The sequence below is a fragment of the Myotis lucifugus genome, unplaced genomic scaffold (genome assembly GCF_000147115.1).
Source record: "Myotis lucifugus unplaced genomic scaffold, Myoluc2.0 scaffold_19, whole genome shotgun sequence".
Taxonomy (NCBI): Eukaryota; Metazoa; Chordata; class Mammalia; order Chiroptera; family Vespertilionidae; genus Myotis; species Myotis lucifugus.
In genome coordinates, this window is record NW_005871067.1 from 5359576 (window position 1) to 5374579 (window position 15004).

General features: G+C 41.3%; 1 protein-coding gene across 13 annotated transcripts in view; it reads right to left on the reverse strand.

Annotated features, from left to right (window-relative positions):
- The window catches only part of ZDHHC20 (zinc finger DHHC-type containing 20), a 95984-nt gene that overhangs the window by 46305 nt on the left and 34675 nt on the right, over window positions 1-15004 (reverse strand). For all 13 annotated transcript variants that reach the window (XM_023751199.1, XM_023751204.1, XM_023751202.1 and 10 more), the window contains 4 exons: window positions 12428-12548; window positions 8536-8605; window positions 5110-5142; window positions 3803-3923 (listed from right to left, as the gene is read on the reverse strand). In XM_023751199.1, the coding sequence (XP_023606967.1) occupies window positions 3803-3923; window positions 5110-5142; window positions 8536-8605; window positions 12428-12548 (345 nt within the window). The remainder of the gene's footprint in view (window positions 1-3802; window positions 3924-5109; window positions 5143-8535; window positions 8606-12427; window positions 12549-15004) is intronic.

Here is a 15004-nt window from a genome sequence, read left to right on the forward strand (position 1 = left end):
GTAAATGACTTCTAGTTTTATACCATTGTGGTTGGAAAAGATACTTTGTATGATTTCAATCTTCTTAAATTTATTAAGACTTGTTTTTTTGACTAAAAAAGATCTATTGTTTAGATCTTTGAGAATGTTCCATGTGTGCTTAAGAAGAATGTGTATTCTGTGGTTTTTTGATGGAGTGTTCACTACATGTTTGTTGAGTACATATGGACTAATGTGTCATTTGAGGTAGATGTTTCTTTTTTTTAAAACACATTTTTTTATTTTTATTTATTTAAATATATTTTTATTGATTTGAGAGAGGGGGGAGGGAGGGAGGGAGGGAGAGAGAGAGAGAGAGAGAGAGAGAGACATCAATGATGAGAATCATTGATTGGCTGCCTTCTGCATGCCTCCTACTGGGGATGGAGCCTGCAACCCAGGCATGTGCCCTTGACTGGAATCAAACCCGGGACCCTTCAGTCTGCAGGCTGACGCTCTATCCACTGAGCCAAATCAGCTAGGGTGAGGTAGATGTTTCTTTATTGACTTTTTGTTTGGATGATCTATCCACTGATTAAAGTGGGGTATTAAAGTCCCCTGCTATTATTATATTGCTGTCTATATCTCCTTTTTAAAAATATTTTTAAAATTTCAGAGAGAGGAAGGGAGAGGGAGAGAGGAGATAGAAATATCAATGATGAGAGAAAATCATCGATTGGCTGCCTCCTGCCTGCAACACGGGCATGTGCCCTGACTGGGAATGGAACTGTGACCTCCTGGTTCATAGGTCAACACTCAATCACTGCACAACACCAGCCGGGCTATATCTCCTTTTAAGTCTGTTAATATAATATTTGCTTTATATATTTAGGTAATCCTGTGTTGTTTGCATAAATGTTCTTCTCTCAGATATCCACTAACTTAATGTCTTTCCTCAAAACTTCTTACTAAGGTCTACATGATCACTCTCTTTAATGCTGCAAACTGCACCTATCCTACCCACTATCATACACTTGCCAAATCCCTTACCCTAGTTTTATTTTCTTCACAGCATTTACTTTCTAATATATAATTTACTTATTTATTATGTTTATTATTTGATTCCTTCTTCCAAAGACATTACTCTTTGTTTTGTTCACTGATATATCCCAAGTGCCTAGAATACTGCCTGGCACATTATAGGTGGTAAGTAAATATTTGTTGAACAAATGAAGAAAAAGGTAGATTTAAGTTTACTAGACTTTCTTAACATGATTAACCTAAAAAAGTTAATATTCCTTAATTAATAAATCATTACATGCAAACAGTGCTGAAGTTTCTGATAAAGAAATGAGAAATTCTATAATTTGGACTTCATTCATCTGGCACCGAATCCTTTTCCTTTAAATAGGGCCATTGAGTATGGTTAAGTAGGTTGTAAACTGAACAAAGATACCAAGGTAGGGAAACAATAGAGGCCAAAATTCATTAGGCTAAGACCACAGAGATATGGGGTGCTCTTTTCTAACATGCTCAAAGGCAATGTCAGCATCCCCTGGTTTTAAATACCCAAATTTTAAACATCTAGTGATGTTTTAAATAAAATCCTTCCAAAATGTATTAGGTATTTCATGAAAAAATAACTGTGTTTTATGACTTGAGCCTTTAATTATGTTCTTCCCAACTATGATTATGAATAGCAAGTCATAGTGGTAAGTATCTGTATGTTGGAATAGACAGATGTCAGTTAAAATTCTGGCTTCCAATACTATCAAATATGTGACCTTGGGTAGTTATCTAACTTCTCTATCCTCATTTTCCAACTCTGAAAATTGGAATAATAATAATAGTCCCTCTGCATTAAGTATACTTTCTTATTTTCTATGTTCTTGATGCTCTGATATCTTGGGCCTTGCTGACTGGGAAGAAACTGCCACTCGCAGGGCTATCTAATTCTTAAGAGACAGCAAGGAATGTATCTCTCATGTACAAACCAACCAGTTAGAGCCCAAATTCCAAACCACCCCCTCTGCCTGACTCTTACACTCTAGGATGCAATATTCCCCTGCCCTAGAGTTAAGTATCAGACAACCAGGAACAGCCTGTATGCCCAGAGAGTACTGAATTATTCAAACTGGTTAATTATAAATCCCCGTGCCCTACAATGCCCTGCCTTTCCTGCAGAAACCACAATAAAGGCTCTGGGCTTGCCCCTTCTGCTTACTGCATGACCCCAGTGCTTCCCTGTGTGGCTCTGTGTGGTATAGCACGGTATGGCATGCCTTCGCCCTTGGGAACTGTTGAGTGACAAACTATCCTTTCAATGGTAATTACCTCCTTATCTGTTGGCTTCACCATACCTGAATAATAACAAAACCTGTATTTTAAAACACCTTCAGAGGGTTTTTAGGAATAAATTCCTAAAGTACTTTTTTTTTTTAATCCTCACTTGAGGATATTTTTTCCATTGCTTTTCAGAGTGGAAGGGAAGGAGGGGAAAGAGGGGGGGAGAGAGAAACATCAATGTGAGACACACTGACTGGTTGCCTTCTGCAAGCAGCCCGACAGGGGTCGGGGATCGAACTGCAACCCAAGTACATACCCTTGACTGGGAATCGAACCCATGACCCTTTGGTGCGTGGGCCAACATTCTAACCACTGAGTAACACAGGCCAGGGCCAAAAGTACTTTTCAACCACAACAACCCCCCTTTCAAAATCAAAGAATTAAATGTGAAAACACAAACAAAAATTCCAGAAGAAATTTATAGCAAACAAACTAAAGCCAGGAATCATAAATACAAAGTACTGCTTTTAAATTTAAAAAACCCTTAAAATTGGAAGTCATTAAAAAAGTACTGCTTTAGCCCTGACCGGTTTGGCTCAGTGGATAGAGCATCAGCCTGAAGACTGAAGGGTCCCAGGTTCGATTCCTGTCAAGGGCATGCACCTTGGTTGCGGGCACAGCCCCAGTGGGGGGTGTGCAGAAGGCAGCTGATCGATGTTTCTCTCTCATCGATGTTTCTAGCTCTCTGTCCCTCTCCCTTCCTCTCTGTAAAAAATCAATAAAATATATATTTTTTAAAAAGTACTGCTTTAAAATATAAAACTTTGATTTGATAAAAATAAAGCAGGGTTATCCTATATAATAAAAGCCTAATATGCAAATTGACCAAATGGCAGAATGACCGGTGGAACGACCGGTTGCTATGACGCGCACTGACCACCAGGGGGCAGACGCTCAACACAGAAACTACCCTGAGTTTGCAGGCCCCAGGCTAGCCAAGGTGGGTGCCAGCGGGGGTCCCCTGATCGCCCCGCTGGTCACCCCACAGATTGGCCCTGATTGCTGGCCAGGCCTAGGGACCCTACCCATGCACAAATTTCATGCATTGGGCCTCTAGTAAGATATAAAATGAAAATGTGGAAAAAACATTTGCAACTCATGATAGAAAAAGGATTAATGTCTATACAGATATAACAGAGATTAGTGATTATATAGGCTTGAGAATATCAGTTTTATTACTATAAAACTTCAGTAAGTCTCATCAACTCAAATAAAAGCAATTACTTCCCTAAAATTGTTATGTCCACTATTAAGAGTGTGGCTGAAAACAGTTTGGATCACTAGAAAGAAGCTCACTACATCCTGTTTAATATTCATTTACTTAAAATAAACATGTATACATGTAGGAAAATATTACCCTGTTTGCCCTCTGATCCATTATAAATTCTAACTAGTAAAATTAAAATAAAGTATATCTACTTGTAATAAAGAATAAATTATTTATGAATAGAGCATTTTAAAAAGTCTTAAACATGTTTTCAGATAAAAAAAGACTTACCGTCCAAAATTTTATAAAGTACTGTAAAACTGTTGTAGCCACGAACAGGCAATATAATAGGGAATACAATAAAAACAGCAGGAAGAATTTGTAATTAGAAAATCCCACACAGTTATTCACCCTAGAAGAATAAAGAAGGTCACACTGTAAAAATAAGACAAATCATAAACTCACAGAAACAAAAACTAGAATGTTTGCCAGGGGCTGAGGGAGGGAAAATGAGAAGCTGTTTAATGGGTACATTTTCAGTTTTGCAAGATCAAAAAGTTCTGAAGACTGGTTGCACAATATGAACATACTTCACAATACTAAACTGAACTTAGAAATGGTTAAGATGGTAAAATGTATGTTTTTTTAAATCATAATAATAAACAATACATTTCAAAAAAACTTAATCATTTTTATTAGGAAATGGGTCATTTGGAAAGTAGGGAGCAATGTCTTAATTGTGAATGTGTTTTAATAAATTCCATAAGGAACTTGGAAATTTAATATTAATTCTTAATATATAATTATTTGGATTACCAATATCAGAATATATTTTTAAAGGAAAACATTTAACATAGACATGTATATAAATAGATCAATCTTATCCTATATAGTAAAGCGGTAATAAGCAAATTGACCGTCATACCCTCGCACAAGATGGCCGCCCCATGTGGTCACAAGATTGCCACCACAAGATGGCTGGCAAGGGAGGGCAGTTGTGGGCAATCAGGCCATCAGGAGAGGGCAATTAGGGGCGACCAGGCCTGCAAGGGAGGGCAGTTGGGGGCGACCGGGCCAGCAGGGGAGGGTAGTTAGGGGCAACCGGGCTGGCAGGGGAGGGCAGTTGGGGGTGATCAGGCTGGCAGGGGAGTGGTTAGGGGTCAATCAGGCTGGCAGGCAGAAGCAGTTAGGGGCAATAAGGCAGGCAGGCAGGCGAGCGGTTGGGAGCCAGCAGTCCTGCCTCCAGCCTGCAGGACCAACGGTGGTGGCGGGGGTCAGGGCTGGCGAGCGGGCAGCACCAGGCCAGCCAAGGCGGGTGCCAGCAGGGGCTCCCCCAATCGCCCCACCGGTCACCCCACAGATTGGTACATGCACTTGTGAGAGGGATCGGGCCTAAACCGGCAGTCGGACATCCCTTGAGGGGTCCAGATTGGAGAGGGTGCAGGCTGGGCTGAGGGACACCACCCACCCCCCCCCAGTGTACGAATTTCGTGCACCGGGCCTCTAGTTGTATATAAGTAATTAAGTTGATCTTGAAAATTTTCTCTCCTTCCCACCTCTCCACCCTTATATGTGACTTCCTCTGTGTTTATACATACCAAGGACAGTGATGATCCATCTTAAGAATACATCTAAAAAACAAATAAACATAATTCTCATTGTTGATAATTTTTTCCCTTACATTTTTCTCTTTACAAATACATCTTAGAAAAACCAACCAAGTAAGCATTAGATTAGAGAAATTTTCTGATATTTTCACCAATACTTTCATAGGTAAAAGGTAATAGTTTTCTGCCTTGGACCACATTAAGAGACAGACATTTTAACACACAGATATGATGCACTTGGTACATTAGCTAGTCCAGCTCACAAATCAGCTAAGGGAAATGAAATGAAATACAGACAATCCGTATTTTAAATCTGTGCAAGTCATAAGAAGAAAACTTTAGAAGCAACTATGTTAAAATATTAATACTGATGGGCTTATATGTGGTTATTTTTTCCACATCCTATAAAATAAAAGCCTAATATGCAAATCGACCGAACGGTGGAACGACCAGATGCTATGATGTGCACTGACCACCAGGGGGCAGACGCTCAACGCAGGAGCTGCCCCCAGCCTGCAGGACCAACGGTGGTGGCGGGGGGCAGGGCTGGCGAGCGGGCAGCACCAGGCCAGCCAAGGCGGGTGCCAGCGGGGGCTCCCCCAATCGCCCCACCGGTCACCCCAGAGATTGGTCCTGATTGCCAGCCAGGCCTAGGGACCCTACCCATGCATGAATTTCATGCACCAGGCCTCTAGTCTACACTAATAAAAGAGAAACATGGTAATTAGCGTACGACCGCTACCCTTCCCATTGGCTAATCAGCATATCCTTATGCAAATTAACTGTCAGCCAAGATGGTGGCCGGCAGCCAGGCAGCTGGAAGTAAACATGAGGCTTGCTTGCTTCAGTGACTGCAGACTCCAATGTTCCCCACCTGACTTGCCGGCCTCTGAGCTGGCAGTTTGAAACATTCTAACAAATATAGGCCGGGATCTCAGAGCTGGAGTTATACATTGTTTCGATTATAGAACCGAAACAAACCAGATACCTGCTCTCAGAGTTAGAGCCAGAGCTAAAGCTGGCCCAGAATAAAATAAAAAAAAAGGAGCAGTTGGGAGCTTCATTCAACAACCACCAGCCTGAAAGCAGCCCTCAGCCCCTCACCCAGACTGGCCAGGCACCCCAGTGGGGACCCCCACCCTGAAGGTGTGTGACCAGCTGCAAACAGCCATCATCCCTCATCCAGGCTGGCCCAGGCACCCCAGGGGGGGCCCCCCACCCTGATCCCAGCAGGACCCTTCAGGGCAATCCAGGCCGGTCCCAGGCCTCTATCCTATATAGTAAAAAGGGTAATATGCCTCCCAGCACCGGGATCAGCGGAAACGCGAGGCTCGGGCACCGGCTCAGCGTGACAGGGGGCAGCGCCAACCCCCTGATCGCCCTGTGGCTCTGTGTGTGACAGGGTGCGGCGTCCCAACCCCCTGATCGGCCCTGCTCTGTGTGTGACAGGGTGCGGCGCCCCCAACCCCCCCTCCCCCCATGGGCCCTGCTCTGTGTGTGACGGGGTAGAGCCCATAACCTCCCCATCGGCCCTGCCCTGAGTGTGACAGTGGCGGCGCCCCAACCCCCTGATCGGCCCTGCTCTGTGGGTGATAGAGGGCAGTGCCCTAACTCCCCTATCGGCCCTACTCTGTGCGTGACAGGGGGGAGCTCCTCAACCCCCTGATGGGCCCTGTCCTGTGTGTGACAGGGGGGAGCTCCTCAACCGCCTGATTGGCCCTGCTCTGTGCATGACAGCGGGGAGCTCCCCAACCCCCTGATGGGCCCTGCTCTGTGCATGACAGGGCGCAGCGCCCAACCCCCTGACTGGCCCTGCTCTGTGCGTGACAGGGTACGGAGCCCCCAACCCCCTTGATGGGCCCTGCTCTGTGGGTGACAGGGGGCAGCGCCCCCAACCCCCTGATTGTCCCTGCTCTGTGCGTGACAGGGGATGGGGCCGCAACCTCCCCATCGACCCTGCCTTGAGTGTGATAGGGGGCGGTGCCCCAACCCCCCAATCAGCCATACCCTGAGCGTGACTGAGGGTGGCATCGCAACCTCCCAATCCGCCCTGCTCTGTGCATGACAGGGGGCAGTGCCCCAACTCCCCAATCAGCCCTGCTCTGAGCCCGACCAGGGGCTGCACCTAGGGATTGGGCCTGCCCTCTGCCACCCGGGAGCAGGCCTAAGCCAGCAGGTCGTTATCTCCCGAGGGGTCCCAGACTGCGAGAGGACATAGGCCGGGCTTAGGGCCCCCCCTCCCCCCCACCCCAGTGCACAAATTTTTGTGCACTGGGCCTCTAGTATTTTATAAAATTCTATCCATGGATAAGCATTACTATATTTTTATAATTTAAAAAAAAATCCCAAAATTTGCCTCCCTGCCAGTATATGTAATCTATCTATATATGAAAGCTAAAGTGACCATTCGATCGGTAGCTATGACGCACACTGACCACCAGAGGGCAGATGCTCAGACTGGTAGGTTAGCTTGCTGCTGAGGTCCAGCCAATTGGGACTGGGCAAAATGGGCCGGACATGCCCTGGGACCCTCCTGCGGCCCTCCCCGGCCCCGATCATGCACCAGGCCTTTTGTATATTTATAAAGTCAGACCACAGATCATCTCCATTAACATAATAAATGATAAAGTTAAACCCAGAAGGTTAAATAACTTGTCTAACTCAAGTGCAAGAATTAACTGGGATTCCCAAACTAGGGATCTTTCCTTCTAACACATTATCTTCTAACAAGTGCACAGGAATAAAATCTTTTAAGTTTTTTCTGGGAACAATGTTACAGATGAAAATTAAAGAAATATTTTTTTTGTGTGTGGCTTATTAGGTTTTAATATCAACATTTATAATAAAAAACAAAAAAATTAACATTTTAATCCAGGAAATAGTTATTCTTAAGGGGGTAATTACTTACTTGTTCATCAATATTATATTAAGCATAAACATAAAAAATATATTTAAAGAAAACTCCATCAGCCCTGGCTGGGAGGCTCAGTTGGTGGAAACATCGTCCCATACACCAAAAGTTTATGGGTTCAGGACACATACCTAGGTTGTGGGTTTGATCCCCAGTTGGGGATCGTACGGGAGGCAACCAATCAATGTCTGTCTGTCTGTCTGTCTCTCTCTCTCTCTCTCTCTCTCTCTCTTTCTTCCTCTCTCTAATAACATATATCCTCAGGTGAGGATTAAAAAAAAAGAAAATTCCATCAACCAGTACAGGAACTATTATTAAAGACTACGTCAAAGTATATTCTAGTTTATGGAAATATTAATGTTAGCCCACATATATAGCAAATAATGGGAGAGGATGAAGTGTTTTTGCTAAGTATAAAGCATATAAAATGTTCCTTCCCCTTCTGTTCTCCTGTCACCAATTTCCAATGCTGGGGTTAAAGGAAAGCAAATGAGGGTAACACTTACATGTCACATGCTGAGCAGTGATGCGCCCGGTCAGGTTTAATCAACTGACATCTTTCACAATATCTGATGGCTACATTTAAGAATTAGAAGGTGTTGAAGGATATACAAGTTTAGTTAATTTGACTATAAAATTTGCTTTCATTTCTTGTATAAATAACTCTGGGGAAATGGACAACTAATAACTCTGTCATCAGTTTTGATACTAGTACGCCCAATGACTAGCTGATGACCTTGGGCCAGTAACTTACATTCTAAGAGCCTCCGTTTCCTCTTCTGTAAATGTAAATAATATCAATTATAATGAACTAGTTTGCAGATTAAAATGAAACCTTTGAACATAGCAGATTCTCAATAAAGCAGTTATCACTATAATAAAAATATTATTTTTAATAAAATATAATTAAAATTTATTTAATTTATTTAAAATTTAAGTAAAATTGTATGATGAGAAAAATTAGTGAAGGAGAGAAAACCAGGGAGATAAAAAGTGCACACAGCCCTAACCGGTTTGGCTCAGTGGATAGAGCGTAGGCCTGCGAACTGAAAGGTCCCAGGTTCGATTCCGGTCAAGGGAATGTACCTTGGTTGTGGGCACATCCCCAGTAGGAGGTGTGCAGGAGGCAGCTTGTCAATGCTTCTCTTTCATCGATGTTTCTAACTCTCTATCCCTCTCCCTTCCTCTCTGTAAAAAAATCAATAAAATATATTTTTTAAAAAAGTGCACACAAATAAATACATAAATGAATAAATAAATAAAGTACAAATAGCCATGAAAGAGAACACCCAGAAATAGAGTCACTCCACAGACATCTCTTGATGCCTGTTTATTGAGACACTGTGTTAGAGACCATGGGAGAACTCTTGGCTGCCAGAGGCTTAAAGTCAGTAAAGTGAGAAGGACATCGATAACTAAAAGGCTTTGACTTATAGTCTACAAGGTAAAAATTTGAGATGTTCTGAGAAGACTCACTAAATCACTTCTTGTTAAAGTGAAAAAAGTTGCAGAGAGGTGGACAGTGAATTAAAACTTTAAACTGGATTTAAAGGGAGAAAAATAATCATTCCAGGCAGACACAACAACCAAAAGAAAAAAGAAAAAAAAAGGTGGGGAAGGACAACTCCACCTCTGTGTTAGCAGAGTTAACATAAGGAAACAGTGTGGAACAAAGCTAGAGATAACGGCTGGTTGGATTGAGATTGGAGGGGAGAAGGTTTAGAAAGACACATTTTGTTTCCTGAATAGATAATAATATATCCACACAGCTCGAAAAAGCACACACAAAAGAATTCAGTGAGAAGACCCCACTCTGATGCCCAGCACCCTAACTCCCCTCTGTGAAGGCAGCTCCATACTTTCAATGATCTCTGGTCTATGAAAGGTCGACTTTCTGTAACTTTGTTCTTTAAAGCTCTATAGATATTGCTTCTATAGCAAGAAAAAGAAAAAGCCCCAGCGTTTGGGATTCTAAGCAGTAGAAATGCAGTATAAAATAGTTCCCCAGAACAAGACCTGCCAGCAGTCAGAAGGCACATATCCCAGGCCTGGCCACTTGGGACGCTGGGTATTTATCACTGTGCCTCACATCTCTAAAATGGGGACAAGTGCAGCACCCATCTCAGAATTGTTCTGAGGATTAAACAATCACCAATAAAGTGCTTGGCCTGATCCTGATGTAGTATTCAATAGATGAAGCTATTATTCAGATTAGAGGGCAGCCATTTTATGTAATGAAAAGCAGTAAAGCTTTTTTAAGAGTGAAGATTTTAACCCTGGCTGGTGTGGCTCAGGTGGCTGGGCGTTGTGCAGTGCACCGAAAGGCTGCCAGTTCAATTGCTGGTCAGGGCACATGCACGGGCTGTGGGCTTAATCCTCTGCAGGGACGATGATCCATTCTCAAACAGATGTTTCTCTCTCCCTCTCCCTTCTTCTCTAAAAACCAATAAAAATATTTTTTTAAAAAAAGAGTCAAGCCTTAACTGGTTTGGCTCAGTGGATAGAGCATCGGCCTGCGGACTCAAGGGTCCCAGGTTCGATTCCGGTCAAGGGCATGTACCTTGGTTGCAGGCACATCCCCAGTAGGGGGTGTGCTGGAGGCAGCTGATCGATGTTTCTCTCTCATCGATGTTTCTAACTATCTATCCCTCTCCCTTCCTCTCTGTAAAAACATCAATAAAATGTATATTTTTTAAAAAGAGTCAAGATTTTACATCATGGCTCTTAACTCTTTGGAGCACATGTACTGCTCAGATGATCTTGTTATGAATAGGCTACTTGAAATTTTGTGTAAAACCTCAGGGCTTCCTAAATTCTTTGAAATCTTGGACTTTGGGTTAAACACATCTAATTTGCAGAGAAGTATTGTTAACTACTAAGAATTATTATTAACCAGACCTTTCATAATTAAATATAAGAAAGGATTGCCCTGGCTGATGTGGCTCAGTTGGTTGGGCAATGTCCATGCACCATAAGGATGTACCATAAGGTTCTATCCCTGGTAAGCGCACATGCTGGGGTTTAGGGCTTGATCCCTGGTAGGGGACGTACGGTAGTCAGCTGATCGATGTTTCTCTCTCTCTCCCTTTTCCTTTCTCTCTCTCTCTAAAAACCAATAAAAATATTTTTTAACAAAGGATTATTTTAAATTAGCTATCATATATTGAAAATTCATTATGTACAAAGATCTATACTAAGTGCATATCTCATCTATGTTTCTCATTTAATACTTCCACTAACCCAGAGATGTAGATATTATCCTCATTTTAAAATGAGGAAACTAGGGCTTAGAAAGTTTAACTAACTCTCATTGTACTACTAGTAATAGGAAAGTTGGGGTTTGATCTGAAATCCATGTTTTCATTCCATATGGTAATATACTAAATTATGTAAGAAGGACAGCATTAAATGCATCAAAAAAAAACCACGAAAAACTTGGTCAAATATCCCCTCCAAAAATCTTGTGCAAACTTTATAGTTTCTGAACTCACAATGTGTATATAACTATACACAGGAAAAATCTTTTCTTTCCCATTGGGTGGAGAAGCATTGGTGGGTCCTGAAGCCAGAGCACTTTGATTTAAACCCATTTTTTTTACATATATCTGTGTGACCTTGAAAAAGATACTTAAGCCCATTGTGTCTCAGTTTCCTAATCTGTAGACAACAGTATCACCCTCACAGGATTATTGTGAAGTTTAAATGAGTTTATAGGTACAAAGCACTTAGAACAGAGTAATTGTTAGCTATTACTATTATCTAGTATTTAATGAATTCATGAGTTACATGATACATAATTTAAAACAGACTACTATATTTAAATAATCAGTTTGGCCACTCATAGTTTCACCCCTATCATAAGGTTCTGTCCCTGAGAAAAGGAAGCTGCTACTGCAGTCACATATCTCTCAATGGAGGCAGTGGGACAGTGGAAATACCAACAGCTTTGGCACCACACAAACCTGAGTTCAAATTCTGGCTCTGAATATTAGCTTCTACTTCTCTCCTCTCTAATTTAGCATGTTCTTGATTTTTTATAATTACTCAGAGATGACACATAATATTCAAACTCAAACCAGAATTTCCAAATGATAGTTTACTAAGAATCATAACTGAAACTTTTAGCCATAAAGGTGAAGTTGGGAAAAAAAGAATATGTAGAGAAAAAGAGACTCATATTAAAGGGAACCTCTTAAAAAATCTGTATCAGTATATGTACATATCTATATCTAAAATATCACAGAAGACAGAACATTAGAAAAATCTTATTCTTGCCTATGTTATTTTAGGAATTGCAATATCCATTTAATAGTCAAATCATGCAAATAAATCTTGGCAGGTATGACCATATTTTTAAAAATGCTTTGAGTAGAAAAGCTTAAAATTTGTTTTTCTTACTCCTTGAGCCTGATGTGGTGTAGATAGGTAAGTCCTTCGCTGTTCTTCTCAAAATTTCTTGTTGTCGTTCTTGGCTGAATTCTTTTTCATAATGTTCCCTTTCAGAATTGGACAAGTAGAACTATAAAAGTAGAAATAACTATTAATACATTTAATCCCAAAATTATTAACTATCGGGCTCAGAAAAAACAAAGTTTTATCCAGAACAGAAAAAAAACACACACACGAAAAAATTTTCTTCTATGAAGGCAAAATTTGTCTTCAAATTTCTTTAAGAAGCTAAATCAATTATATTTTAACTATACTACATACTTTCTTTCCTTGTCCCTTTGGTTTTTTTTTTTAATCTTTATTGTTGAAAGTATTACATATGTCCCCTTTTTTCTCCTACTGACCCCTTATAGCCTGCCCCTGCCCCTTGCCTCCACCACCCTATTGTCTGTGTCCATGGGTTATGCATATATGCATACAAGTTCTTTGGTTGATCTCTTCCCACTCCCCACCCCACCCCCACCTTCCCTCTGAGATTTGACAATCTGTTCCATGCTTCTATGTATCTGGATCTATTTTGTTCAACAGTTTACTTTGTTCATTAGATTCCACATGAGTGAGATCATGTGATACTTGTCTTTGTCTGACTGGCTTATTTCCCTTAGCATAATACTCTCCAGGTCCCTCCATGATATCTCAAAGGGTAAGAGCTGCATAGTATTCCATGATAAAACTACATACTTTTGATAGATTAAAAAATATTTGCTCTACTTAATGATGGCAAAGAAGATCCAACTAAATATTTTTGCATCTTTGTTTCTTTACAGAGAAAATTTAATTCCTCCAGCAAAAAGGTAATGAAATAGGTAGCAGTAAAAATTTTGGTGTTTAAAAGTTAGTATCAAGAGATTTTTAATTTTTGGAAAAATGTCTGAACTACGCATAGTCTCTTTTTCTCAAGCAAGGACTCCTTTAGGTAGTGGTTTCTAGTTTTCATTTCCTAAATATTTATTCCCATGGTGTATTCTGCCTGGAGTTCATCTCTTAAATAGCTTTTTCCCTAAAAAGGACGTCAGTTGCTCTTCTGATATCATCCCAGAAGACTTATTTCACTTAGCATGACTTTAAGGAACCCCAGTTTTATGCTTCTATTCCATGTAACCAGGAACTTTAATTTCTATCAGTCTTTATTTCACAGAAGTCTTTTAAAACTCAAAATGACTTGAGACTTGCTCTTAATCATGTTTTATATTTTAACAATACTCTTACTCAATTTTTACTTATGTACATGGTTTTGCTCGAAAGGCCTAAGGAATCATGACTGGAATTTTAACCTTGTATATTTACACTAGAGGCCTGGTGCACGAATTTATGCACGGGTGGGGTCCCTAGGCCTGCCGGTGATCAGGGCCAATCGGAGCCATCTCGCCCAGTCCCGATTGGGGCCTGCTGGCCAGGGGAAAAAACCTCAAGAGGTTGGCTGTGGGAACGCACTGACCACCAGGGGGGAGCTCCTGCATTGAGCAACTGCCCCATGGTGGTGTGCATCATAGCGACTGGTTGACCAGTCGTTCAGACGTAACGGTCACTTAGGCTTTTATTTTATTTTTTTTGGATATTTTATTTTTTTAATTGTTTTATTGCTTAAAGTATTACAAAGAGTATTATATATGTCTCCTTTTTTTTCCTCCCCTTGACCCTCCTGTAGCCTCCCATGCCCCCCAATGTCTTGTGTCCATTGGATATGCTCGTATGCATGCATACAAGTCCTTCAGTTGATCTCTACCCCACCCCTCTGACCCGCCAACCCTCCCCAGCCTTCCCACTGTAGTTTGACAGTCTGTTCGATGTTGCTCTGCCTCTGTATCTATTTTTGCTCATCAGTTTATAATGCTCTTAATTATCCATAAATGAGTGAGATCATGTGGTATTTTTCTTTCATTGACTGGCTTATTTCACTTAGCATAATGCTCTCCAGTTCCATCCATGCTGTTGCAAATGGAAAGAATTCCTTCTTTTTTAGAGCAGCATAGTATTCTATCGTGTGGATGTACCACAGTTTCCTAATCCATTCATCTGCTGATGGGCACTTAGGCTGTTTCCAAATCTTAGCTATGGTGAATAGTACTGCTATGAAGATAGGGGTGCATATATCCTTTCTGACTGGTGTTTCTGATTTCTTGGGATATATTCCTAGAAGTGGGATCACTGGGTCAAAAGGGAGTTCCATATTTAACTTTTTGAGGAAACAATATACTGTCTTCCATAGTGGCTGCACCAGCCTGCATTCCCACCAGGAGTGCAAGAGGGTTCCTTTTTCTCCACATCCTCTCCAGCACTTGTCGTTTGTTGATTTGTTGATGATAGCCATTCTGACAGGTGTGAGATGGTACCTCATTGTTCTTTTGATTTGCATCTCTCGGCTGATTAGTGATTTTGAGCATGTTTTCATATGTCTCTTGGCTTTCTGAATGTCCTCTTTTGAAAAGTGTGTATTTAGGTCCGTTGCCCATTTTTGGATTGGGTTGTTTATCTTTCTTTTGTTAAGTTGTATGAGTTCCCTATAAATGTTGGAGATTAAACCCT